Below are 27,598 nucleotides of genomic sequence, written 5' to 3' on the forward strand. Positions count from 1 at the left end.
GCCACTCTAAAACATTTACCTTAATAGGGACGTACGAATTCCAACTTGTCTCCAAAGGACCAAAAGGTAAAAACATATTATGGATCAATCTCCGGATAGTTTTAACAGCTGTCTCCAAAGGACCAAAAGGTAAAACCATATTATGGGTCAATCTTTGGATAGTTTTAACAGAGAACGATTCATCCGCATCCAAATCCCAACCCCACCTATCCTTATCTATATCAAATCTCTTATTATTTACCAGTGTCACACCCTTATTTTCCACGTGTCACCGGTGGGCCAGGTGGGGGTATAGTGACGTAGTTGATATCGTCATAGTCAAACAACACAAATATATGAATGCACAACGGAAGCAAAGAAAGATTTATTTCAACCAAACAAATTGTAATATTCAAGTATCACAAAGTAGTTGAAACAGATCCACAGGCGGATCAAAAATAAAAAGGAGAATTGTTCAACAGATTTATTGCATCCGAGCTTGTGAGACTCTAAACGCTGCTAAGGAGAGGCAAACCTATTACGTGTAGTACCTGCACTTAATCTTTTTAGGGAAAATACGTCAGTTTACACTGGTAAATACAATTTAACTGACTCATTTTGAAGATGTTTTAAAAATTGATTTGAATGCACATGGCACAAAACTTTTTATAAGTTGGGATAATTAATCAAATTTAAACTTGTAAAAGAATTACATGTTTTTCATGCATTTAGTCGCCCGGTTCGTGCCGGGTTTAAGATTAATAGACACACCACATAGTATAGTCCCGCGGTGGGAAACCAGCGGGTATACCTTAATAAATATAAACACACTGTCGGGTGTACGCCTACACCCGCGTGTTAAGGTCGTGGCCATTTTATGAATGATGCCAAGGATATCCAGGACATGGTCATTAAAATCCCAAAGGCGTAAAACAAACAAAACAAATTTTCAAACGGGTCATCTTGATAATACTTAACCACTAATCGATTAAGGTCAAATGCCCGACCAAGCGGTATTTTATATACCGTACCCCAAGCCCGTATAAGGGAAAATAAGTTAAAAGTATTTACCTTTGCAAGTATAATTCACAATAAGCAAGTGCACGTATCTTTTACTGGATCTCCTATTCTGGAACGAAGATTTATAATAACCTATTAGAATCCTAACGGGTCTTTAATTTAGCCTAAGCTTAGACTGGTTAGTTTTAAGGAACGAATACGGTTTAATCGCATAAATAAGCGAAGACCGTATTAGAATGTGGTTTTGACTCGACAAGCTTGTATACTTGTTTAATATGGGTAACTTAATCACATTCTGGATTTTGAGACAAAAATGATATAGTTTGACCCGATACGGCTAATATGTGTAAACTAGTTACATAAGCCGATCCGAACGCGAAAAGTGCGTAACGAGTAACCATAAGAGTCATATACAAGTTTCCTGAATTAATATGCCTCAAATATGTTGTGACATTAGTAAGATGTCTCCTATTATGCCCAAAATGATTTTAAACACAAACTATGCCCCGAAAGGGCATTTTGGTCATTTTAAAGGGGTATAAAAGAGTTTAATTGGTAACCTGAGTTATAGGTCTGAATAAATCAGTAAATATACTTAACTTATTAAGTTATAACAGTAGGGTATCAAATATATGTGAAATTTATTACTTAGAACCATACTATGCACCGTAGGGGTCACTTCAGTAATTTCACATATGCCTAAAAGGTCAAAACTGGAATTCTGAGTTTAAAACATTTGCCTACTGTTAAAAACATAAAAATTTACTGAATACATCAGTAGGTATTAACCCCATATGTTTAAAAAGGTTTTATTACATACTATGTGTTAAAAACGCTTAAAAAGGCGATTTGGAGCCATTTCCGGGTTTGGTATAGAAAGCTGATATTTTATATTCCCAGAAGGCTCAAAATAATTTATTTGACATATTAGATCATTAGAAAAAGGTTTGTGGTCAATAGGATTTATAAAACTCATTTTATAGCCCAAAAGGGCAAAACCGGCATTAACCGAATAAGCTAAGAACTCTATGTTATGCTCAGCCTAAAAATAAATAAAAATTTCTAAAAATCCCAAAATATTAATTTATATCAGTAGGTAAAAAGTTTTGTATAAAAATTTGGGTTTAGATAGGCTATATGCTAATTATGCCATTTATTCCTTAAAAGGCTTCTAATTACGCTAATGAGCATAACTTCAATTCTAGACCTCAATCTGATCTCAAATTTTGGGTACAAGTTTATAAATTAGTAACTAAGATTTCTACTCGTTTACATTTTCAAAAATCATATTTTTAGGCTAGAAGGGCATAATAGTCAACAATTAGGCAATTAACGGAAACAAGCATATGAATCAGTTATCTAATGAACCAAGTTGTATAATCACAAAGGGTTATACTAACTTGTAAATAGGTCCAAAAGAAGCTCTAAGGAAATCCTAAACTTAGCTTAACGGGTCAGACCTGAAAGTCAAAGCAGAAGTCAAACTATGCGACTTTCGGTTCCAAACCAAGCCTAAACTGAAAATTGTCGAGTTGAACATGTTTAGACATGTTCTTACATTAGTTACCAAGTTATATTAATGATCAAACAGGTTGCATGTATCCTACATTGCTAATTATGCATTAATATTGAATAAAGCGTTCTGTTGACTTTTTAAAGTAAGCTTTGACTCGACAATTAACATAGTTAGAATGGGAATCTGAAAGTACCCTTTTAAGGGTTTGTTACCCACATAATTACCTACTTATAGGTATTTTTAATTCGAGATTTGACTGGATAATTATTGACTAATCTCGAAGTCAAACCTTAATTACGATGGTTTGACTTTTAGCTAATTAACTAAGCTAAACTAATTTAAAAAGGATTAAGGACACTTACAAGAGTCCTAAGTAGGATTAGGGACTTAAGAGAAACTTGATTGCTGTCCAGAGAAGCTCCAGAGATGCTTGAATAAATTGTAAGTGAGCAAGTCCCAAGTTCACAACTTCAAGCTCTTATATAGTGCACCCAAGGTCACAAGATTTTGCCAAGCAACTCTACAATTGTTGTGAGATGATCCCAGGTGCCCCTATGTGGCTATATACTGCCTATCAAGCCCCTGATTTCGAAAACCATGTTAATAAGGCGGTGCAACAGGTGTCCAAAACTTGCTGCTAGCGACAGCCTTACGGACCCTAAGCAGAATGCCTTGCGGTCCGTATTCACCCCTTGCGGATCGTAAGCTTATACGGATACGGTCCGTAACCGACCCTGATCTGATGCGCCCAGGTATGCTCCTTGCGGACCGTAAGCTTAAAGCCATACGGTCCGTAACCGATGGCCATAAGCCAAAAATCATGCAAACTTCCAAAATTTGACCATACAATTGTGTAGTGATGAATTCTCATGCATGCTCTGCAGTAGGGGACCATGTGGGCAGGCTTTTGCATGCCTTGCATGAACTTTCACATTTGGATCTTTGTGGCAAGCTTGAAATGACGGAATTTCCAAGAATTCATCTTGGATTCTCTTGAGGGTTGGACATGAATAACATTTCAAGTGTAATTTTTTTAATCCAGAATTTATTTACCGAAGGTTGTAGTAACAATTCATAGAATCCAATTTTCCATATAAAAATGGAATTTTATTTATTTAGAACAACCGGCTATATATCAGATGTTTATCAAAACGATTCAAGGATCTTGGGATTCATAACTTGGGTCGATCAGAGGTATTTAATAACATGTCGCCCTTGGGTCGCTCAGAGGTAATTTAATAACATGTCGCCCCTTTTTAAATCCTACCATACATCTTTATTTGATCCCGGTTCTTGACACGTTTGTCTTACATGACACGTGTCTTTATTTTATTGGACATGAATTTTCGAGGTGTTACAACCAGTTGTAAAAGATTATTCAGTTGATCTAATTCTTGACCTCCTTTAACCAGACTCCATCCACCCTTCTCCAAGAACTAATCAAACAATCACTTTGTTATTATAGTCTAAACAACATACGAAATCTTTCCCTCATTGTGTTATCATCTAACCAGTGATCCTTTCAAAAATTTCTTCACCATTTTCCACCATATTCTTTAAAGTAGACCACAAAATGATCCCTTTATTGTACATTAACCTACTAGACTTCAGGGCTGGACCGTTAGTCTTTCCACTCTAGGCACAGGCCTAGGGCCACCCAAAATCAAGGGCCTCCAATTTTTAGTTAGTTTTATTTATTGTATATGTATTAGGCCCAAATAAAGTAAAACTAAACCAACTTTTTATTAAAGGAGCTCATATAAAAATTATGTAAGAAAACAGGCCCACCTTTAAGGCCCAAATTCAAAACTAAACTACAGACATAACTAGGGATGAGCGTCTGAAGAAACAGTAATCGGAATGACCAGAATCAATCAGACCAGGGGTTTAGTTTCTGCATAAAAAAGGTTAATCCTCTCGCTTGATTCGGGGGTTTGACTGAGTTTCTTCTCCGGGTATCACTGCAAAACAGAAAGCCGTTAGTCTCGCCACGGGGAGAATGGGGGTTCTCTCCGTGACCACCCTCCAGCATGAGAATAAGTATAGTGATCTCAATGAAGAATGAAGAAGAAGAAGAAGTAGTAGTAAAAGTGAAGTGAAAGTAACTTGTGAGATCATACCTGCAACGTCTTATTTATAACCGGTTTTTGGCAGGAAATTGGTGTGACGGAGGAAGTAACGGAAAGTATTTTCCGTCGGCAGTTATTCACTTTTTCGTCAATCACTAACGTCACATTCATGCACACGGATCGTGAGTGTGATCGACGGCTGGGGAGATGCCACGTGGAAAGTGGATTTGCTGTGGATTGATCTTCAAAGGAGTGCCATCACCATGATCAGATGAGCGTTCCAGATCATGTCACGTCACAATTAGTTATAACTGAATGACTGTGCACGATGAGTATTAACAACCTTCTAGAAGATCTACAGCTGTAAACCTTTATGCCCTTGCCACGTGTCTATTCTGTTGTAACAGAAAAAAATACTTTTGTTCAAGTCTCGATTTCAGGCGCGCGGAGATGTTTAGGATCTTTTCTTCAATTCTAACTGTACCCTTGCGCGAGCCCGCGCAAGGGTGTTATGTTTGTTTCGCCTTTTCTCTGGCACATGGTTTATCGAAGACAGTTTTCTTCCACATCCTTGTTCAGAACCGCTGCGCAGCCGCGCAGGGTCTTTAAAGGTGTTCTTGGAATAACATCATGGTATGGTCTTGTGATCCTGCGCGAGGTTTCCCATACCATATTCCTTTGTCTCCGAACTGTTTCTTCCTAAATCTTGTTTAGGACCGTTGTGCAGCCGCGCAGGGTCTTTATTTAGGATGCTTAAGGGATAAAGTTGTGGTATGGTCCTATGCGCCTGCGCAAGGTTTTTGGGACCATACCCCTTCAGCGTCGGTACCGAAAATTGCCAAAACTTGGTACCAGTACTGAAAATGTTCGGTTATGTACCGGTATTTGAAGGTAAAAATGGGTATACCATACCGAACCGAAAGTATCGGTATAAAAAATGCCAAAAAGTGGGTACCGAATCAAATACCAAAAATAATTCAGTACGGTAAATTCCGTATCAGTACTGGTTCAGTACCGATGCCAAATACCAAATGCTCATCCATAGACATAACTACAACAACCATCGACCATTTGACGTCATCACCAATCAGCAAATCAGGGCCTAAAATCCCTAAAATAGAACCGCAATCACTGTTCCCACTTCTAATCACAACCTGCTCTGTTGATTTTCTAGACTATCATCTACACTACCGGTAATCACTCAGGGCGTCAAGTCCGTCGGAATTGGAGGAGAATTTACGGTTGAAATTATGGCTAATTACTCAAGGTAGGTTAACTTTAATGGGCTATTTTTCTATTAATCTCTATATATGTTATACGATATTCAAGAACTTTATCATTTTGAAAAAGGGCCTCTGCTTTATGGTTCGGTTAGGGTCTTCAAAAACGTTGAAACGGTTCTCCTAGACTTAATAATACGATTCCACGCCTCATTAGAATTGCCACCCCTTTGTCCATCCACAATCCCTGCTTTATTTGCATGATAACTTTACTAATTTGCACCCATAAATCATTATTTATGAAACAAACTGCCATCATAACTGGAAAACTATTCATCAATTTTTAAGCGTTACAAAAATTCAAATAGATAAACCTCAAAACCATATTTTATTTCAATCATCTACAACAATTTCTTAGAGTAAAGTGCAATTTTCGTCTCTGTGGTTTGCTCTAACTAACAAGTTTCGTCCACCCTAAACACCTTTTGTCTCTAATGTTTGATCTTTTCACACTTTACATCCCTGGACCACCCGACCATTAACTCTCCTGTCAGTTTTTAGTGAAATTACTAACCACTCTTAACGCTATCTTCTTCTTCAACATATGTCTTAGACCACCCACCACCACATAGTTTTTGTGGTGGGTGGTGTGACATATGTTTGAAAGAAAGATGGAGTTAAGGGTATATCAAAAATTTTGCACAAAAACTAACAGAAAGGTTAGGGGGTTAGGGGCTGTTTGGCAACTTCTGAATGGTTAAGTGCTGAACAGTAAGAGGTCTGAACCATTAAGAGCCAGTATAATGTTTAACCATTTAGAGGCAAATGTCTGACCAATTCATATTAGAGGTCTTAACCGTTCAGACTTAGTATAATGCTTAACCATTCAGAGGCAAATGCCCGAACCATTCAGACATCTGCTCGCGAAACAAGCTGTCTGAATCACTAAGTGCTGAACAAGTAAAAGATCTAAACCATTAAGAGACTCATTAAAAGACAAATAGACCATGATAGTGAGGTATAGTGTTGTAAGGTGTTAAAAGTGACAAAACCTATAACTCTTTTTCAAAAAAAAAAAAAAAAAAAAAAAAAAAAAAAAAAAAAAAAAAAAAAACTAGTGAATATGAAAACGCCAAGCACCATCTTCCACAATGCCACCGTCACCGTTAATATTATCCGGGCTGGATTGGCCTTTCATTTCTCACACATACAACACACAAATCTCCCCCAAATTCAATTACGTCTCTCCCCACTCTCTCTCTCTCTCTCTCACACACACACACACACACACATCTATGTCTGTTCAATCTGTAATCGATTTTAAGTGATCACACAACTAATTACTTCTCTAACGTAGATGAAGAGGATGGTGAAGACGATCAATTGTAGTCAAAGTCCCACCGTATTTATTGTTGTTAATGCTTACCCTAAAAGGTACTCTTCCAAGATCCCCTCTGATCTAGTCCTCTTCTTGGGCCTAGGGTTCATAGATTGGTAGCTTTCTGCATCTCTTTCCATCATAAAGATACTATTTTTATTCGGTATATGGAGTTATTTATTTGCTGATTCAATAAATTTGGGGGTTTTAACCATCTAGGGTTATGAAAGTTTCAATCTTTGATCTGGGTTTTTGACTTTTTTTGGGTTGCTTTTGTTTAGTGTTGGTGGGTTGATTGATTGTTTAGGGTTTGGTATGTAGAAGGTGATTGATATAGATAATAATAGATGTGATTGATGGATATTGGATAATTAAGCTTGTTTGGGATGAAGAACTCGAGCCTGAGGTGTCGGTTAGTAGTGGCACTTAGGAGTGTGATTTCGTGAGATGGGAGATTCGATTCTCGCGACTTTTTTAATGTTAAATCAGCATCCGTCAACGCTTTTGTCAATGGATTCGAGCGCGTCGTCTTCTCATGATGATTTGGACCTTGAGATGAGTCACCAGGTTAATCCTGTTCGCCCTCCGGATATTAATTTGCCGCTTTCGTCGGAGAGAAGCTCCCCGCCGCAGTCGTGGAATCAGGATCAGTGCGAGAATTTTGATGTCGGGGTTGGGTTGGTGTCTCAGTTGTATGAAACCGAAAGCTTTCTTAGTGTCCCGAAAGTCGGTAGGAAATGTGCGAAGAGGGTGGATAGTATATGGGGTGCTTGGTTTTTCTTTAGTTTTTATTTTAAACCGGTTTTGAACGAGAAATCGAAAGCCAAGATAGTGGTAGACAGTAACGGGGTTTCTGGGTTTGATAAATCGGATCTTAATCTTGATGTTTTCATGGTTCAGCATGATATGGAAAACATGTACATGTGGGTGTTTAAAGAAAGACCCGAAAATGCACTCGGTAAGATGCAGCTAAGGAGTTACATGAATGGGCATTCCCGACAAGGTGAACGCCCCTTTCCGTTTAGTGTCGATAAGGGTTTCGTTCGATCTCATAGGATGCAAAGAAAGCATTACCGTGGGCTGTCGAATCCCCAATGTGTTCACGGTATTGAGGTTGTCACGTTGCCGAACCTCGCAATGCTCGAAGAGGATGAACTCAAACGATGGACCGAACTCACTGGTCGAAGTCCAAACTTTCTAATCCCACGAGCTGCTAGCGATTTCAGTTCGTGGAGAAATCTTCCCAACACTGAGTTCGAGCTCGAGAGACCACTTACGATAAAGAACAACGTGAATTCTCAATCTAAAAAGTTACTTAACGGATCGGGGTTAAATCTTTCAACTCCGCCTTCCAATCACAGCCACACTAACGGTGATGCAAACGCGATGAATCTTTCACCGGTTGGGAGCAAGAAGAGGAAGGACTTATTCCCGCACGGGAACGAAGAAGATATCTGTTTAACGGTTAATCATCCTCCGTCAGAAAGGTTACCGAATTTGGAAATGAATCCAAGCGATCCGTATTGGTTAAACGAGTTCAGTGGGGTTGTGAGGAGCGCTTGCGGACCCGTGACAGCTGCAAAAACAATTTACGAAGACGAACAAGGTTACTTAGTCGTTATAAGCTTGCCGTTTGTCGATCTTCAAAAGGTTAAAGTATCTTGGCGAAACACCCTCACACACGGAATCATCAAGGTGTCTTGTCTAAGTGTATCACGCATGCCATTCATCAAAAGACGGGACCGAACGTTCAAGCTCACCGACCCGTGTTTGGAACACTGCCCGCCCGGAGAATTCGTCAGAGAAATCCCGCTTTCAACTCGCATTCCTGAAGACGCCAACATAGAAGCTTATTACGATGGGCCGGGAACCATGCTCGAGATTTTGGTACCCAAGCTCAGAGAGGGGCTGGAAGAGCACGAGGTGCGTGTTTGTCTTCGTCCTCATCTCGTTGGTAATAATCTTATGTTGACTTGAAGATAAGGTAATGATAATCTACGGTAGATCTGTGGTTTCTAGTTTAGTAATCTTAGTGTGTATTGTATGAAAAGAAGCTAGAATAGTACCATGGTGTAGCCACAAGGATTATCGTATTATATATTTTTATAATAAATAAATAAATGTGTGATTAACCTATGTATGAAATTATATAAAGTTTTAGCAGTTGATGTTGATTCATGCATCCTTCTTAGGGCACCTAGATACTTTGTATCTTGTTGGGCCATATCGAGATCCTTTGGCGTTATTCTGACTTTTCTTTTTGTGTGAATCATGGAAGTTGTTGTCATGCCTTTTTTTTTCTTTCTTTCTTGGTGGGATAATATCTCTCATATCTCTGTATTTGTAGTGACCCTAACTATTACCTACCTGTATTGACCCAAATAGTCAACAGGTTGATGTAATCTTTAAGGTGTTTCTTGAAATACAAACGTGTAACCCGTAACTTTACGGCTAAGACGCTAAGCCAACTATTTTGCTGGACCGACCTGTATAGTATACAGGTTGATGGTCATGTGAACCAGACAAACGTTTGACCTTTTAACTTGTAGATGTAATAGTAAGAGTGTTTCTTGAAGTTCAAACTTGTAACCTGAGACTTAACCGATAAGCCAACTATTTGCTGGGCTGACCCGAATAGTCAACATGTCCATGGTCATATTAACCAGACAGACAACTTTTGGACCTTAAAGGTCGTTGTCGAGATACAAACATGTAACCTGAGACTTAACCGCTAAGCTTATGATGTTGGCCGATGTTTAGTGTTGACAAGTGTCCCGACACCTGTGGCCATTCTAAAAGGAGGTGGTGTTGGTTATAGTTGGGATGACTGTTTGAATCATGAGAGGCTGTTTTATTTTTGGTGATTGTGGAAGGTGACATGGAAAAAGCAAGTGCAGGAGATGGTGGTGGTCTTGGTGGGTGTCACCATAGAGTATCATTATTTTTGGTCAACTTTTTTGTTCTGTTGATATCAGTTAGTTTGCTTCTATGATCAAGAGTTGGGGAGAAAGGAGAATGTGTAGTTGTGACCATGACGTCATGTTTGGAACCTTAAGTTAATGCAAGTAGACCACTAATCGGTGTCGAATCTCCGATCAAAGATGAAAGAGATTTGTTTTTGAAAGACCAACGAGACCAACGAAAGCCTGATCACCTGTGTGTAAACCTAATGGCAAAAGGCCACCTATGCCTGCGAATGCAGACGTAACTGGTGACCTGGCTCGCCACCATTCCAGAGGAAACTCACTGTCCGAAAACTTACTGTGATAAAATCCCTGGTTCAACCTAGAGCATTTTTGCTCCAAGCGAGACTCGAACTCATAATCTTCACTTTGAAAGGTCATGGGGCTGCCAATGCACCAAAGGTTATCGGCAAGATAAAAGAGAATTAGAAACATAATCACTTTATACTAACTAGGGTGAGCATTCCATAAGGAGTTAAAAGAGAATTAAAAACCTGATCACTTTATACTGAATCGTTAGAAGTCTAAACCTAGATATGAATCCAGATCACAGTCTCTCTCTCGTTCAAATTCTAGTTTCCGTCGATCGTCTGCGTCAAAGATTGATCAGTTATATGAGATATCTTATACATCTGATGATTCTAAAATCCCTATTACTAGTATGCCTTTAGTTAACCCTTATAGTGTCTTTAGAAAACCCCAGGGTGAGCCTTCCATAAGGAGTTAGTGGATGACACTCAATTCATATTGGTTGTAAGAAAATTAAATGTGATTTTTAGATTGGTTGTAATTGTTTAATGCATGAAATAGACACAAAAGTGATTGAAATTCATATTAGTAATCACACCTAGGTTTGATTAACCATACTAGAAAAGCTACATAGACATGCCCTTGCTTAAATACTTGATACATGTAAACGATAGTCAGATCCTCAACATGATAATCAAATGATGGACGATATAATTGTATATGCGGTATTTTATTTTTAATGTTTGAACTGAAAAAAGTTAAAGATACATGGAACGATCACCAATAGCTAACAAAACACTACCAGATGCTATTGTATATGCGGTCTTTTATCGAATGAAGTGAAAGAAATAAATATAGATACATGAAATGATCACAAATAGCTAACAAAACCCTACAAGACGCTACATTCATATATCCGGTTTTTTGATGATTGAATTGATGATAAAGTAAAGATACAAGAAGCGATCGTGAATAGTTTTGTTTTGGTCACATGCATGCATTAAACACATGAATCTACTTGAACCATCAACTAGTTCAACAGTAGAAGCAAGTTCATGTCTAGCACAAGTTAAATACGGTACAAACCCTACACTCAATTGTGATTTGTGATCACATGTTGCATAATCATGGTGGAGGATGATGAACTTAGATTGCAGTAAGCAATTGCAACGAATCGGATGGAAGGATGCTTTGTCACTGAAGTTCCTTGGACTTTCCTTGGTCTTCTACTCTCCCTAGAGTGTCTCCTTCCGTTTTCCCCCCATAAATCCTCTTTAAAGTCATAAAAAAAAACCATTTAAAACCACTGTGTGTTGATCCTCGTGTGTACATGCCACTCGTACACATAATATACATTACATATAAAGTAACACACTAACACACACACTTTACTAAAACACACACATTGATGAAGTGCTTGTTTACATCTATTAATTGTGCATCACCTAGTCAATTTCAGTAGAAAGTCATTTAAACACATTGGTTTTGATAGTTTCATAAAGCTTTTGGATTACTTTGGGCTCCTTATTTTGAATTGGTTACTGGATAGAATTTCTCTCGGATTTTAGACGGGTTAGAATGGACAAAAACTTTCTCAAGATAAACTACGACGGCCATGCATCAACCACTATTGTCAATACCAACTTGGCAACTTCCAGCTACCACTGTCGTGATGTCACCTTTGTCACCATCACTTTCGGACCACTGATATCACCATTACATACAAATTAAGGTTTCCAAACACCAAGTTAGTAAAATATATATAAAAAGAAAAAAGAAAAAGTAAACCAAAACATTTTTATATCAAACTAAACCAACTACTTTAAGACCAAGTGAAAGATGACGAGATGATTCTTAAAAATTAAAATAGTGGTAGGTAGGGATTCATAGAAATGGGTTGGTTTGAGTATTGAATTTATTATTGATATTGACGGGTTTTTTTTAATTTCTCATAAATAAATGAGACAGAAAAAAAACATTTATAATTTCTTAAGATTTTTAGTTTATATATACAAATAATACATTAATTATTTTTGGTTCTAAAATTAAGCTTAAGCTTATAGAAATTCAAAAAGTAATAATGGACTCAAACTAACCTGACCCACCCCGTTTAACTAAACCACTTCCGAGTGTTCTTTTGGGTTGGTTGTTACAGTTAATGAAACTGAGTCACCTTTTTGTTTATTATTTATGTTTTTTTTAAATGAAATTTAAGAATAAAGTTCGGTTATTAACGGTAAGCAAAATTAAATTGTAGAGGGACAGTATTTCTTAAATGACCATTGATTATACTCAAAGGCCAATATTATGAAAGAGAACCAACAAATAACTGTCTCCATTTAACAAGAATTCATAGTTGGTTTTTGGTTCTTTATCAGAAAAACAAATGCTTCCATGTCTACGAAATACAAACTATATCTACAAACACAATAAAAAAGTGTTGCTGCAACAAGGTTTATCGTAATAAAATAAGTCTCGTGAGCTTGACCTGATGCACTGTTTTATGAATCATCAAAACATAACGTAGCTATATCGGACCGGTTCTTAATGCATGGTCCAAATCAGCAATCAAGTCATTCACATCTTCAATCCCCACAGAGATACGGATAAGATCTTCGGTTAGACCTCTCGCCTCACGAACTTCGGCTGGTATAGATGCATGTGACATGAAGCATGGCATGCTTATTAGCGATTTCACACTTCCTGCAAAAAAGTAAAAAAATATGAAATAAGTTAATAACAGACTAATTCCGTCTTTCCACCAACGTATTGTCTTTCGAAAGAAACAAAAAATAAATACCAAAACTAACGGTTATGCTGAAGAACTTGGTGGTTTCCACTATGTGCTTCGAGAGGGCCAATGACCCCGTCAAGAAACTAAGAACAGATCCTGCTCCTTTTGCCTGCAAGACAAAATTATTTTTGTTATTTATCTCAAAAGTTATGAGAAATTATTTTTGTTATTTATCTTTTCAAGTTAAGTGAACAACTAATTTATTGAGTAAAGTACACGCAATGTCCGTATGGTTTACCAAAATTTTGGATTTGGTCCCTAGCTTTCCAAAAGTACACGGATGGTCCATGTGGTTTGCATTTTGTAACGCATTTAGTCCTCAGATTTTTCCAAAAGTACATGGATGTTCCTTGTGGTTTGCACTTTGTAACACATTTAGTCCTTAACTTGGACTTGCTAAAACCTTTTGAATTTGTTGGCTAGGGACTAAATGCGTTACAAAGTGCAACCACAGGAACCATCCGTGTACTTTTATAGAAAGCTAGAGACCAAATCCAAAATTTTGGTAAACTACAGGGACCATCCGTGTACTTTACTCTAATTTATTTTTGCTTACTTCGCACATGCTCTTGTACTAAAAACACAACAATTAAATGCTATTGGTTAAGAAATACTGTACACAACCAACATACGAATCACTAAACATGCGCAACATGAAATTGAAAGTCACTATTGTGTTTGATGGTGGCGCACCGACAAAAAGTAAATAAAATTGTAGTAGTAAAATTATTCATACTGTGATCCACTGAACAGGAGAATAAAGAGATAGAATCTTCTGTTTCGCGACAGTTTTAGTTGATACCCTAGAAACTGTTTGTCAGGTCATGAAGAGGTTGGTTGGTAATATTCTGTTTGTTTGTAATTTGTAGCCACATGTTTACCCATACAACTTTTATTCCTCCACAATTACCTCATTTTGATGTCCTCATCAACCCACTTAACCACTACCCTTTTGTCCGTGTTCATGTCAATTAATAAGTTAAGTACTCAATGTGGAATTTCAATTAGGGTTCATTCCCCCTTACTTGGTGCTTACATGTTACAGCATTTTCTTTTTAATTTTTTTAAATGACTTATCAAAACAAAATCCATCAAGCATTTAAACTGACGGAGTAAAATGCCATTTTTGTCCCTTGAGGTTTGGCCAGTTTTGCGACTTTCATCCAAAGGTTTGTTTTTTCCGCATCTGGATCCAAAAGGTTTGAAATCTTTCCATTTCCATCCGGCTCGTTAACTCCATCCATTTTTCTCCGTTAAGTCAGGGGTATTTCCGTCTTATTTTGGGCAATTCGGTCGTTTTCACTTTATGTAAAAAGACCGAATACCCCTAAAAAACTGAATTGCCCTTTAAGTTAACAAAAAAACGAAAATACCCTTGACTTAGTGGAGAAAAATGGATGGAGTTAACGAGCCGGATGAAAATGGCAAAATTTCAAACCTTTTGGATCCAGATGCGGAAAAACAAGCCTTTGGACGAAAGTCGCAAACTGGACAAACCTCAAGGACGAAAATGATTTTTTACTCTACACTGACCTATAATACACATACTCACGCATGCATGTGTGTATAAGGCGTGTAGGGAAACAAAAAGTAAATACCTGCGAGAAGTGTAATGAGCGTCCAGGATGGTTAGGAAGACCAGCATAATTAACCTTCTTTACCAACGGATGAGAGGCGAGAAATTCAGCTATCTTTTGTGCATTTTCCTAGAAATAATCAAAATGTTATTTATACTACTTTAAAGTTACATTTTTTCAGCTTAGTATATAATCTAATAGAATAGATATGTATGAAAAAGTACTTGTTGCTTCTCAACACGTAAAGCCATTGTCTTGATTCCCCGTAAACAGATCCAACAATCAAAAGGTGCCAGCCCAGAGCCTTCTGCATTTTGTAAAAAATACAATTCTTTTGCTAGCCTGTTTTAGATGTGACAACAAACAAAAGTTTTCATTAGCAATTTTCCAAATAACCCATACGGATATTAAAAGATAGGGGGTGTGCATGGGTCGGTTTTGGCCAAAACCCATAATCATATCCGCAATGTCGGTTAATGGATAATCCTAACCATAACCGATCGGTTATGGCGGTTTCAATTAATCGGTATTGAAGGTTATAGCGGGCCGGTTATGAGTTGGTTAACCGTGAATTTATGTCTAGCTAAAACTAATTGAAAATTTTGTTGCCATGGAATAAATTGTTATTACACCTTTGTATATATTGTAAAAGTCCCGCCTAGGCTCCGAGTACTCCCCGAGTACTCGCTACAAGGTAGGCTGCCGAGGCACGAGTACTGGTCTCCCAGGCCAATTACTCCCCGAGTAATCTCCGCCTAAGCCGAGTATATCCCGAGTACTCCCGAATCCGACTAGGGAGCGCCTAGCGACTTTTGCAACAATAATGTATAACAAAGTATTAAAAAATACATATAATCTATAATATTAATACTGATTATTACCGAATATTCAAACAAAACGATATGATATAGATGATAAATTCAAACAAACGTTTAACCCAAAAAAAATCAAATATTGAAAAATGGTGAAAAGTCCAAAATCCGGCAAAGATTTTACTACATGTTGGATCGGTTCAGTAATGGTGGGTATGGAAACATTGATAACCATAACCGACCCGCTACTTTCGGTTAAAAAACAATTAACCGGCCCACCGGTTTTTTATTTGGTTCGTTTTTTTGCGGTTCGGTTTTGTCGGTTAATTCAGTTATGAGTCGGTTAATTCGATTCTTTTGTAACAAGATATACAGACCTTTCCCCTTTTACAGCAAGCACTCCAGCCATGACATCACTGTGCCCGGCAATGAATTTCGTAGCCGAGTGCATCACAATGTCTGAAAACGTAACACAACAGTAAGTCAGTAACGCTACTATAGATATAGAAAAAATTAAGAAAAAAAAAACGTAGTACGAACCTGCCCCAAGTTCCAAGGGTCGAGACAGTACGGGAGACATGATGCTGTTATCCACCAACACAAGAGCATCGTTTGCGTGAGCAATCTTAGCTATTTTCTGAATTGAAAAATGTAATCAACTAATCATACATTTTACACATGCAAATAAAAAGGAAGACGGGTTCAGAATTATATTAGAACTTACACGAATATCGGAAATTTGTATTCGGGGATTGGTTGGACTCTCCAGCCACACTAGCTTAGTTTGGGGACCAATTGCAGCAGCAACCTCGTCTAAGTTAGTTGTGTCCACTCGCCTTCAAAGTTGGTTTCAATATATTATAAACTTATGGTTATAGTTATACAACGTTAATACTTTTATTCTCAAATGTATGTACTAACTTAACCATGACTCCTGTCCCAGGAACGACTTGTGACAGTAAGCGATCAGAACCACCATATATGTCCTCTCCAGCAACAATTTCATCACCTAAGATTATATGTAATATCGATGGATAGAGTAACAATGATTGGATAATTATATAATAAGTATGTATAGTGTAAAAAAGCAGTAAAAAGTGTTGAACTTTACCAGCTTTAACTAAACGACTGACTGCAGCTAAAGCGGCCATTCCACTGGTAAAACAAAATGCTCGGTCTGCTTTATCAAGCTTTGCCAGGAGACTAGAAATACAAACCGAGAATCATTTTAATTTAAGATATGACAGAAGCACAATTTAACATATGTAGCCTTGTGCATATAAGAGAACGAACCTTTCAAGCACATCACGTGTGGGATTGCCACTTCTAGTGTAATCATATGGGCCATTTTCGGTTGCAGAGGGCTGAAAAGGCAAAAAGATATATAAACTAGAAGTATTCTAAACTTATAGCAACGAAAAGTCAAATATACCTGTTTAAAAGTAGCTGTCTGATATAGGGGTGTGCTCATTGCATTATAAGGATCAAAGTTATTCTCAAAATTCATCAATATAGTTGATACACTGGGCTCCCTGATCTCGGTTTCTGTCACCGAATCTACATCAAAACAAACCATATGAACACAACACTAAGAAATCTTTACAAAAAAGTGCCCTAAAACGGCAAAACATACTATCTAAACATTCTGCAATCCCATCAGCAACAGCCGATGTCTTCACATCCATCTTGTCCTCCTTTGTACAGCGCAATACCAATTTTCTGCCCAATGGGAGTGAACTAAGTTTGCTTACACCACAATTCGTACACCCGAAATTAGCAATTGCCTATGATGTCATACAAAGTTCTTCAGGAGTTCAGGTTAAAACATACAAATCAGTGAAACCTAGGTATAACATTAACATATTCGAGTAAGTTCGTCGGTATGCACCAATTATAAATTATAATCCACGTTATTTCTCTAGCTTTCATTACAATTTCTTAAGAAATAAACTAAGAGCAAAGATATTGATGACAAATACATTATGACAAAACAATCCACAGCCTATAGGTACACAAACATGAAAACCTAGGTATAGCGTATTCAAGTAATTTCATCAGTATTCACCAATTATAAATTTATAATCTACTCTATTTCTCTACTTTTCGTTTCATATTCTTTGAAAACCTAAGAGCAAAGGTATAGATGTCAGATACGTTGTAACAAAACGATCAACAGCATATAGGTACACAAACATGAATACAATAATATATAATGAATTAATGATCAAATCTTGTGGCTATAGGTTCAAATTAGAAACTACAAACCTCAGAACCCAATGTCCTCTTCGTTATAACAATAAACCTTATAATATAGACCAGCAGTGAAATAAAACATGTAAATTGAATACATTGTGACAAAACAATCAACCTACAAGTACACTGTACACAAACATGAAAACCTAGGTACATCGTATTCGAGTAATTTCATCGGTAGTCACCAATTACAATCCACTTTATTCTCTACTTTTCGTTTCATATTCTTTGAAAACCTAAGAGCAAAGGTATAGATGTCAAATACATTGTAACAAAACAATCAACACCCTATAGGTACACAAACATGGATACAATAATATATAACGATCAAATCATGTGGCTATAGGTTCAAATTAGTAACTACAACCCTCAGAACTCGATGTCCTCTTCGTTATATCAATAAAACCTAATGATATAGACCAGTAGTGAAATGAAACATGTAAAATGAAGAGGTATAAGTGCCGAAAAACTTACACGGTAATCATGTCAAATACATTGTGACAAAACAATCCACAACCTACTGTACACAAACATGAAAACCTAGGTACATCGTATTCGAGTAATTTCATCGGTATTCACCGATTACAATCCACTTTATTTCTCTAGCTTTAATATCATTTCCTCAAAAAAAAAAAACCTAAGAGCAAAGGTATTGATGTCAAATACATTGTAACAAAACAATCCACAGCAGCCTATAGGTACACAAACATATATACAATGATTATGATCATAACAAAACAATCCACAGCAGCCTATTGATGTTCAAATTAGTAATTATAAACCCTATAGATCAATGTCCTCTTCGTTCTACCAATAAAAGCTAAGGAAATAGATTAATAGAGACGTAATTGAAGAGGTATAAGTGATGAAAACTTACTCGGTGATTGTTAAGTTCAAGTGGTGGAGGTGTGAATAGCGGCGGCGATCGGAGAGAAGATGGAGTGGTAGCCATTGATGTGTTTTGGATTGTTGCAGACGAGTGGGGCCACGAGACTATCGAGCCGGAGAATGAATATAGACACAGAAGAGTGAATGTATACATACAACTTGAAACATTTGATAAAACGGGCCGACCCGTTAAAATATCTGTTGGTATAAATTAATATGTTATGTGACTAGAGAAAAATTTAAGAAGGGCAAATGAAATTAAAAACCAGCATATTTTATAAAAGTTATTCTACTTTTTTTTGCGCTTAATATATATTTTTTTTGTTTCATAGAAGTTCTTTAACATTTTTTCTCACATAAAAAACCAACATACTTTTTTTAATCTCATAAAATTCCCTTAACGGTTTTTAAACATAAAATCAACATACTTTCTACTCTTGTATAAACTTTAACAAAAAAAAAAAAAAATCTCGGGATCGGATGAAATAAAAAAAAAAACATTATTTGTCAAATTATGTTATATTTTTGACGGTTTAAATTATACATACCATATTTTATATTTTATTTTATTTTAAGTTATGTCATCCACGCTCGTGAATTTTATTATATTGTTTTCCAAGTAATATTTATTGTTATCAATTTATTGACTTTAAAATGGAAAAAAAATAACAAACATTGAACATACTTTGGTATGTCATATATCCAACTTAAAACATTAATTCATCTCAATTCTTTTCTAACGTAATATCAATAAGTAAAAAAATATTCACAATATTAAAAATTCCAGCAGTATAATGGTTTTATATTAAAAGTTCCAGCAAGAAGCTAGGAAGTAGAAAAAAGAAAGACAGAAAGTTAACAACTTTCAAGAAAGTGGTAAGTTAACAAAATTGTTACACCAATTTGATCATTTTAGGAACAGAAGATTCATCTATCTATTCCTAAAACATAGGTATTCATTCACTTTGATTTCTTTGAATGTCATGGTCGTTAGAGATAGAGATTGCTTGGTTGAAAACTTTATCATTACGTGCTCTTCATATACACCAACATTTGGTGGAAAATATTGCATGTAACGCCTTCTTATGTAACGTTGGAATTACCATGTGCTCGGAGATGTCGAGAATCTCTACAATCATAGGAGGAAGGAAGATGCTAGTTTGCATTATTACCGATTTACCGCCTCAAAAGAAATTTCCTTGTAATTCTCTCTGGTTCATACATCTGGTTCTTTTAAGCAAGTTTATTCTTATATTTGATCTAATGGTTTTTTTTAATGGTTAAATTATTTTAATAGGCTATGATTATGGTATCAAGCGAAAAAATAACCCAATTTGGGTTCTTGGATACAACTTGCATTAGAATTCAACAAATGCCATTATGTTTCATGGTTTCCTTTAAATACATGATTAAATAAGAGTTTACAAGATCTTCATTTCTCATAACTACAAGATTATTGCTAATCACGGTACTCTTTATCTCAATCTATGAGGAGAGGATTTGAAAATTTTCTTGCATTTTGAACGACACTATTTTTCATAACAAAAAATTTGTAAAATATTTTTTTTATGAAGACAATTTCTAGCATATGATTAACAATAATTTTATTCGATGACCCACTCTTAAAAATCTAATGTGAATTTGTATTTTAGAACTGATTTCTGTGTTTTGGCTCAACCAACACGAGTAAACTTGTTAGAGAATAGAAAACAAGATGCAAAGTTGTATTCTCAACTCAAATTTAGCTTAACAATAAATTTTTCATGCCAAACTATTTCAACTTAAGGACCTTGATCGCGAGATGACAAGGCCCAGCTAGCCCATTATCGGCTCTGAACCAACACCATCTAGAGCACGATGCCACAGGAATAACCCAACTAGGTTAGCTCTTGTGAGAATAGATTATGTCTTAAAAGTTGTGAACACATACATTACTTGTCTTAAAAGCAAAGTTTCTCTTACAAACAGCACCAACAGGAGGTCAAGTCAACCTCATTCATCATCTATACCTGCAACACGAAAGATCACCTTCTTCTAGACCTTGTAACTCTCACGGCTGCAGCATGTGATTCTACCTTCACAGATGTACTATTTTTCTTAGCTCTCTGCTTCGCGGTTCCTGTAAGAATATCACCAGAAACTTGTAACCAACGTTTAAAAAACATCATATTATAATCGTATTGTATGGAAAATCCTTGAAGTTTCACACTACCTTTGGGAACAAATTCAGGAGATTTGACCTCATCATCATCGTACGGTTCTGACTGAATCACTTGACTAGAAGCGTGTGAACATTCTTCAGACCCGAGAGGTTTTGAAGCTTTTTCGTTACTAGAAACATCACTTGTTCCATCCATTGAGGGATCCATGACCTCACCATCTGTATCATATTATATTCAAACAAAATTAGTATTTTTTCTTGTATTGATATTGAAAGCCTATAAAAACTTCGTTTTAATCTCATATTTTATAGTACAAACCTTCAGCAGCTTCAGACTCGCTACTTTCCTCTTGATTTTTCTCATCCAGCGTAATGTTTTTCATGGCATCCGCTTTCTGTTGATGAGCAGCTGCGTTTCTTGCTGTAAGTTCCTGTTCCTTTTTATCGATGTGAAATTTGTCGACTTTCCCCTCGAATTCTTCGATGCATGCCTTTAGTTCTGGTTTTGCAAACTTCTTACCCTAAAAGAACAAAAAAAAACATAAAATGAGAATCATGTTTAAGGAAAATTTTGAACATAAACCATGAAAATTGAAAATACTCGTATAAATAGGCAATCAGGCAATATAAGGTACCTTGTTTATTATGCTTCTAAAATGATCCATCACAGCATCATTTGATAAAACATGTTCATAAACTTTAAATAATTCTATCAACTTCTTAATGCCTTTGTCAGTAAACGATAGTTGTGAGAGACAGTATGATATGTTTTCCCACTGCCTAGCATCTGCACCAAAAAAGTCATTGATGAAGCAAAAACATTTCAACACTCTAAGAATACATAACAGAGAAAAGACAAAATAAAACATAAAAACATGTTTAATTATTTCTCAAAGATAAAAAATGTTTGTTTGAGATTCAAACCTGTGACACCACTGAATCTATGGCATAGCTTTTCAACAAGGGCTTCCATTTGCTTGTCCTGAAAAATTATTAAAAAAATGTCAGCAATTGACGCCTTGACGATATACCACATTAATAATTTAATACCACAAAAACGAGTTACTTTTACCTTCTTGATTGACCCTATCAAGAACTGCATTATGTTGAAGAAAGATTCTTGTTTCAAATCCTGGTTTGACAGCTTGCCAAGAATATCCGGTAGTAAATTATATATAGGATTATTTCCTGAAAAAAAAGAGCAATTAATAAAGAGTAACATTCAACTATTCAAGCGTGCAGTTAGCATCAATGTTTACCTTTCTTTGACAGCTCATGGAAAAATAGTTTTGCAAGATTAGAAATCCTTTCATCTTCATCTTCTAGTCTCATCGCCATCTCATTTATATGACCTTTAACCTAACAACCGCAAAAAAAAAAAAAAAAAAAAAAAAAAAACATAATCAGAAACTACCTATAGTTACAAACATTTTATTTTAACCGAAGTAATTAGCCAGCATTTCTAACCTTCATCATGTCATTGAGAATGAGATGAGAGAGAACTAAAACAGCATTCTTCCTTACAGAAAGTGAAGGATCATGCAGTCGTGAGTACATGTTCTCTGTCCACGGTTCTAAAAGATTCGGAAAACGAACCGCCAGATCACCAAGAGCAATTGTACAGTTGGAGCGAACAGTTTCAGATGGTGCACTCTCAACGACAGTGAATAGAAGTTGAAGGTTTGCTTCGCTGCATAGTAGATCACGGGTTAAATATTTTAGGAAACAGAAATTTGGAGAACAAGAGAGTGATAAACAGAGTAATTTTACCAAAAGTTGGCATCAATTATCATCAGCCGGCATAGAGCAAGCATTCCAGATGCCTGTAACTCAGGATACTAAAGTAGAAATTGCAACCATGTCAGCAACTAAATAGATCATATAAAAATATTAATGAAAAAAAAGAGTAAAACGCCATTTTCGTCCTTGAGGTTTGATCATTTTTGCAACTTTCGTCCAAAGGTTTGCTTTTCCGCATCTGGATCCAAAAGGTTTAAAATCTTGCCATTTTCATCCAAATCGTTAACTCCATCCATTTTTTAACGTTAAGTCAGGGGTATTTTCGTCCTTTTACCTATTTGTTAATGTTTATAAGATAAGTCATAACTAGAAAGCCAACAGAGGTGTATTTTCATTTCTTAATAGTGTTTTATTTTAATAAAAAAGGTCTAAAAGACAGAAATACCCCTCATTTAATGGAGAAAAATGAATGGAGTTAGTGAGTGGATAAAATGGCAAGATTTCAAACCTTTTGGATCCAGATGCGGAAAAACAAACCTTTGGACGAAAGTCACAAAAGTAGTCAAACCGCAAGGACGAAAATGGCATTTTACTCAAAAGAAAGAATGGTAATAAGTAATAACCACCTTCTGCATTAAACTGAAGTTTCTACACAGTTTCGACACAAACGGTGCACAGTATCCAATCAAGTTTTTTTCGGTAGAAGCACTAGAAACAATTTCCTTTTCGGCCCGTTCAGAAAGTATGTCAAGCACTGCATCCTCAGTGGCAGCAACGCCTAATTCTGCGTTTATATCATCTTCCTGAAATACATTAAAACAAAAGGCTTCAAAAACAAGAATACAAGTATCAAAGAAAGGATCATGAACAGATATTATATTACATTATATTATTGATTTATCTCACCTTTGATTTACCATTACTGCCAGCATTTTGGCCTTCTGCAGCTAGTTTTTCTTTCTTTGCTTTTTCTTTCTGAATCTTCCTAACGCATGATTCAACGTATACCAGTTGATTCATGGCAACATGACTTATAACATATAGAAATCTACTTAGTTTCGTAGCTTGAGCTGTAGTAAGGACATTATTGTCATTTTGCAACCCATCAACTCCAAAAACAGAATTATGAGATTTTATAATCAAATCAGCTGCTAGAGTTTCTGGAGAAGGATGAATAGCGTATATTGTGCTGATTGCTTTATCAGCCGCAGCATACCATATATGTTCTGGAATCCAAGATCCGGTAATCAAACCGTCTAAAACACCAAACAACCTGCTGCCGTGATTAGTCAACAGATTTTTTTGGTCAACGGGAGATAACCGTTGTAGTGCAATACAAGCGGTTCTAGCAAGCAAAGGTTCTACCTTTGCCCACCTACCGAAACCGATATCGATTATATCTTGTAGATGGGAACTAAGAATATCGGCTGATGATTTGGCAGCCATGCAGAGTACAGATAGAGCCCCGCGGCTGCGTTCTGCACTAGTTCCACTAGCGTTGAAACAGAAATAGTCCCACAATGCTGACACCTGTCACCATACAAAGTGTTCTTATAACAGATAGTTGATGTTCAATTTTAAACCACAATGTCAAACAGGTGTTAGCTGTTTGGTAACAAGAAACATACCGTACTAGTGGAGATGTCCCCTTTAGACACCAATGAATTAACGATAAACTCCAATGCTGCAAGGTCCCCAATGTTTGAATCGGTGGCAAGAGTTATAAGGTTTTTAGCGGTTTCAGGTGGACTCTTTGTTATGTAGATTGTAACAAATGCATTCTCCACAGCTTCACAAATAGATTTATCTTGAGAGAATACCTTCATACATTAAAAAAACAGTGTCAAAATAATATATATATATATATATATATATATAGAGAGAGAGAGAGAGAGAGAGAATAAAAAACGATGAATCACCAGTGGCAACATCTTTCTAAGGCAGGCTTCGGATCCATCAATCTGAAACTGTTTGCACCTCATCAGCAATAAAATCGTATTTTCAACATCAGTTGCTGATGATGAAGCCATTAATTGGACAAGGATCGGCATGGTGTCAGATATACACTTTGAAAATCTCAATCCCGCTTCAAGTGACGCAATCAAAGTCCGGGTTTGCTCCAAATTCCCAACATCTGGTACCGAACTATCCATTTGAGTACTCTGTTCATCCTCTTGTGCGATACAGCTGTCCGTCAAACTATCGTCCTGCTTCTTCAAAACTCCATCATTGTCACCATCTTCATTTCCTGTATCACTATCCACACTATCCAAATGTGATGCATCCAATACGCTTTCTGATGACCGATTCGGTTCTAGTTCATTCAACTTCTTCGTGTACTCCTTTAACGTTGCCTCAAATGAAGCTACACGCAGTTGTGGCCCAAACGGATTATGTTGCAGCATCATAATTAACAAACTCAGTGCAGATTTTCTCACTATCGCACTCTTATCTTCCAACCGTCCAGCAGCTACTACAGCAACTTCATTCCATAAACCAATAGTTACAGAATGTTCTTCGCAGAGCTCCGCCCATACTTGTAACACTCGACTTCGAGTATAAGCTGAAACATCTCTAGCACGTTCTAGAAGAATTTCCAGCATCGCCTGCTTCGTTCGAAGACGAATAGACTTCGTACTTACTTCACCTTCGATATCATTAAAGGCTTTTGCTACTAACTTCCCCAACACTCCAACAAGAGCATTCCGTATCTTGTACGATTCTCCACCGAAATGAGGAACTAGTAAACCAATGTTGGTTGAAATTAACTTTGGTAAACGATCAGCGAGCTCTACAAGAAACCGACCAATATTATCAGCTCCAGCAGTGTCTTTTACGTAGTCTTTTGGGTTAGTTCTCCCTATATCTCTAATGAGAGAGATACACAGACTCCCGTCTGAATACTTTTTCTCGGCCCAAGCAACAGCATCAGCCAAGTGTATAACGACAAAATCGTGTTTGTGAAGTAAATGCAAGATTGAAGCACAAGATTGAGCTAAATAGTGGTATTTTGTTGCACAGGTTCCAATGATACGGCATAAAGCTTCTTTTGCATCAGCATCTTTCAACAGTGTTGGATTCTCGAACATAGAAAGTGAATTTCTACAACCACCCAAAACATGTGTTGTTATATATTACAACTGACATAAAGCTTCGAATTTATAGATACATTTATTTGAGCTAATCAGATAAACGAAAGTAATGATGATCAACATACCTCACTACAAAAGACAGATAATTTTCATCTGGGTCTGATGAGCCAAAGAGCAATGAGAGGTTGATTTCCAGAGAATTTGCAATCAAATTTAGTATGCGTCCCCTTTGAGCCTCCCAATTCCATGAGCTAGCAGGATGTTTCTTCCTGCCACTTGGCAGCGCCTAAAAGAGTGTTAATCCTATTAACCCAGGATCCTTAACAAACACATGTAATTATAGATACAGAAAGTGCACTATGTGAATCTTGACCCATTTAATCAAGATTAATAGCTATTAAAGTTCATCAATTACCAGCACAGGTAAACATGCACAACATCCCCCTAAGAAAACCTTATACAGATAGGCATCAATAGGTCCTAGGTTTAGTATACCCTAGAAATAACCTGACTATGTTGTCAAAGCGCAAGGCGCACTCAAGGCGTGTAGGCCTCGCCCGGAGCATAGGCACAAGGTGCTAAAAAACGATGGCTTTTTAAAGTGAGGTGCATGGTTAAAAAAATATCGTTTTAGGGGTTTTTGACATGTTTCAGGCTTGTTTAGGTTGATTTTAGCTTTTAGGCTTGTTTAGGGCTAGTGTAATTGTTTCAGACCTGTTCAAACCTATGCTGCGCTGCGCCTAGGCACACGCCTTGTGCGCTTTTGACAACATAGTAATCTTATCATCAAGGTTAGCATTACTGCTAGTGCTTCCACTTCGAGAAACTGTGTTCTTGCTTAACCGATACAGTAACGACCATTTCCTAACCACAAATCGAAACTGATTCATCTAGCTGTTAAAAGTAAGGCCTAACTAATCTTTTAGATAAAAAAACATGTTACCAAGCAAAACTCACCTAAGCTTCTAGAAACAATCTACACTACTAACGTTAACACAAAAGAAACAGCATCTCCCATACACACATGTACACGATAAAACCCTAATATCAAGCAATAACCGGCATCAACAACACAATCATCAATCAACACAAGCTAAACAAATAATTACTTTAGTAGCATTGCTAGAACCACCGGCAGCTTCCTGAGATAACACCACATGAATCAGAAAAAACGTATAAATCTTAAACGCATTCCGGTGCGAATTAACTCTATCAAGCACACCACCACCGTCACCACATCCACTCCCACTAGCAGGCGAAGCCGCAGCCCTAAAAAGTGAATCAATATTCGGAAGCAACACACTAAAGTTGGACCGAAGACTCTCAACAATATTCAGCTTCGAACCAGGAGTTAGGTCACCGAAACACTTCACCAGTGAGTAAATCCTATCAAAAACGTCTTGTTCTTCGACGCAAAACAGCTCTTTGTCCGATAAATCGAACGAAATGCCTGTAATTTGAAACATTTAGGGTTTTGTTGTATAGATAGAAGAATTGAGATGTGAAGTGTGTGAATTGATGTACCTTTGACGAATTCTTCGAGATCTGAAGGACGGAGAGAGGAGATGCAGGTGGAGTGTTGGACGGAGAGAACAGAAGCATCATCGCCGGAATCTTGTTGCTCTAGGGCGGCGAGATTTGGGGGAAATATGAACGTCGGAGACATGAGGGTTTTCCGGTGAGAGAGAAATGAGATGTTTCTGTGTGTGTGATTTGAAATTGGGGGAAGTTGGGGGAGCGGGAATTTGAATAAAGGTAGATTTACGGGAATACGCTGATATTATTTAAAAAATGAGTAAATTACCGTTTTGACCCCTGTAGTTTAGTCAGTTTAACACTTTCAACCCAAAAGAAATCTTTTAACATATCAGACCATGTTTTCGCCCT

The 27,598-nt window shown here is 36.9% G+C and overlaps 3 protein-coding genes across 3 annotated transcripts; 1 reads left to right on the forward strand and 2 right to left on the reverse strand.

The window, feature by feature from the left end:
- Positions 1-6,960: 6,960 nt before the first annotated feature.
- Positions 6,961-9,345, forward strand: LOC110865348. Its single transcript, XM_022114588.2, has one exon. The coding sequence runs from the start codon at positions 7,630-7,632 to the stop codon at positions 9,157-9,159; it is 1,530 nt and encodes a 509-aa protein (XP_021970280.1). The 5' UTR covers positions 6,961-7,629; the 3' UTR covers positions 9,160-9,345.
- A 3,354-nt stretch (positions 9,346-12,699) lies between these two features.
- On the reverse strand, positions 12,700-18,864 carry LOC110865347 (cystathionine beta-lyase, chloroplastic). The gene is made up of 13 exons (XM_022114587.2): positions 18,708-18,864; positions 17,211-17,361; positions 17,010-17,134; positions 16,871-16,941; positions 16,689-16,780; positions 16,499-16,586; positions 16,302-16,413; positions 16,118-16,214; positions 15,955-16,036; positions 14,990-15,107; positions 14,787-14,894; positions 13,195-13,297; positions 12,700-13,097 (listed from the first exon to the last, which is right to left on the reverse strand). The coding sequence occupies exons 1-13, from the start codon at positions 18,780-18,782 to the stop codon at positions 12,922-12,924; spliced, it is 1,398 nt and encodes a 465-aa protein (XP_021970279.1). The 5' UTR covers positions 18,783-18,864; the 3' UTR covers positions 12,700-12,921.
- A 1,557-nt stretch (positions 18,865-20,421) lies between these two features.
- LOC110865346 (condensin complex subunit 1) lies at positions 20,422-27,451 on the reverse strand. The gene is made up of 16 exons (XM_022114586.2): positions 27,236-27,451; positions 26,821-27,161; positions 25,837-25,997; positions 24,539-25,721; positions 24,248-24,439; positions 23,526-24,149; positions 23,246-23,422; positions 22,650-22,717; positions 22,347-22,569; positions 22,139-22,238; positions 21,952-22,067; positions 21,804-21,861; positions 21,515-21,666; positions 21,199-21,400; positions 20,931-21,098; positions 20,422-20,837 (listed from the first exon to the last, which is right to left on the reverse strand). Exons 1-16 carry the CDS (start codon positions 27,375-27,377, stop codon positions 20,743-20,745), a joined length of 4,002 nt encoding a protein of 1,333 aa, XP_021970278.1. The 5' UTR covers positions 27,378-27,451; the 3' UTR covers positions 20,422-20,742.
- Between the last annotated feature and the right edge of the window lie 147 nt (positions 27,452-27,598).

Source organism: Helianthus annuus, chromosome 6, assembly GCF_002127325.2.
Source record: "Helianthus annuus cultivar XRQ/B chromosome 6, HanXRQr2.0-SUNRISE, whole genome shotgun sequence".
Taxonomy (NCBI): Eukaryota; Viridiplantae; Streptophyta; class Magnoliopsida; order Asterales; family Asteraceae; genus Helianthus; species Helianthus annuus.